The 995-nt window shown below is 34.7% G+C and overlaps 1 protein-coding gene across 1 annotated transcript in view; it reads right to left on the bottom strand.

The window, feature by feature from the left end:
- Window positions 1–208: 208 nt before the first annotated feature.
- LOC106880508 (cartilage matrix protein) overlaps window positions 209–995 on the bottom strand; it is a 15,361-nt gene continuing 14,574 nt past the window's right edge. The window contains exon 5 of the mRNA XM_014930487.2: window positions 209–861. Coding sequence (XP_014785973.1) covers window positions 305–861 — 557 coding nt within the window. The 3' untranslated portion in view covers window positions 209–304. The remainder of the gene's footprint in view (window positions 862–995) is intronic.

The following is a 995-nucleotide window of genomic DNA, read 5'->3' as shown; positions in this document are numbered from 1 at the left end:
CAACTGGGCCTTATTTTATCAACTGGGCCTTATTTTATCAACTGGGCCTTATTTTATCAACTGGGCCTTATTTTATCAACTGGGCCTTATTTTATCAACTGGGCCTTATTTTATCAACTGGGCCTTATTTTATCGATCTTTTTTAGGATAAAAGACAAATTGGACATGCAGGAGATAGGTGAGAGTAAACAAAGTATTAAAGACAAAATAACAACTTTTACTTTATTTATTTTCTTCATCTTTCGATCTTTCCATAGAAAGTAGTACCGCCATTTTTGTTTCTTGTCTCTTAAAAGAAAACACTTTAACATGCGGCTCGGAACAGTTCTGAGGTGATCTTTTTCAATGTGCTAAAATCACTAACCATGAAAACATGATTTTTATCAGATGCGATGCTGTCAAGTTCTGCTCTATCCACAGAACGACCGACACCTATAGAAATCACAGTTGTATGTGGAAGTTTATGTAAAAGAGCAGCTTCAGATTTGGTTGTTGCCTTGTTATCTGACTGACCATCTGTAATGACTACTACAACGTGTTGAGCGTTCTTCCTTGAACCGTGTATTAAGCTGTTAGTGCGAACATATTTCAGTCCATCTGCGGTTTTTGTGCTTCCTGCTGTTCTTTTAACACCCCAGATGGCATTAATTAAAGCTTTCTTGTCGTGATAGACGTTCATGTTAAATTTGTTGTAAACATTAGAAGAGAAAAGTACTAGACCGATTTGGGTTGAATTTCTACCGATTATGGAGCTGTTTACAAATTTTCTGAGAAAATCGAGTTGAATATCGAAATTTCCATTTGAGATACTTCCGGAAGCGTCTAGGAGAAAAACAATGTCGGTAGGGGTCACTCCACAAACTGCAAAGAAATAATAATAATAATAATAATAATAATAATAATAATAATAATAATAATAATAAGAAGAAGAAGAAGAAGAAGAAGAAGAAGAAGAAGAAGAAGAAGAAGAAGAAGAAGAAGAAGAAGAAGAAGAA

Source organism: Octopus bimaculoides, chromosome 9, assembly GCF_001194135.2.
Source record: "Octopus bimaculoides isolate UCB-OBI-ISO-001 chromosome 9, ASM119413v2, whole genome shotgun sequence".
NCBI classification, from domain to species: domain Eukaryota; kingdom Metazoa; phylum Mollusca; class Cephalopoda; order Octopoda; family Octopodidae; genus Octopus; species Octopus bimaculoides.
The sequence above is the reverse complement of the archived record's forward strand: the minus strand, read 5'-3'. Positions and strand labels throughout refer to the sequence as shown.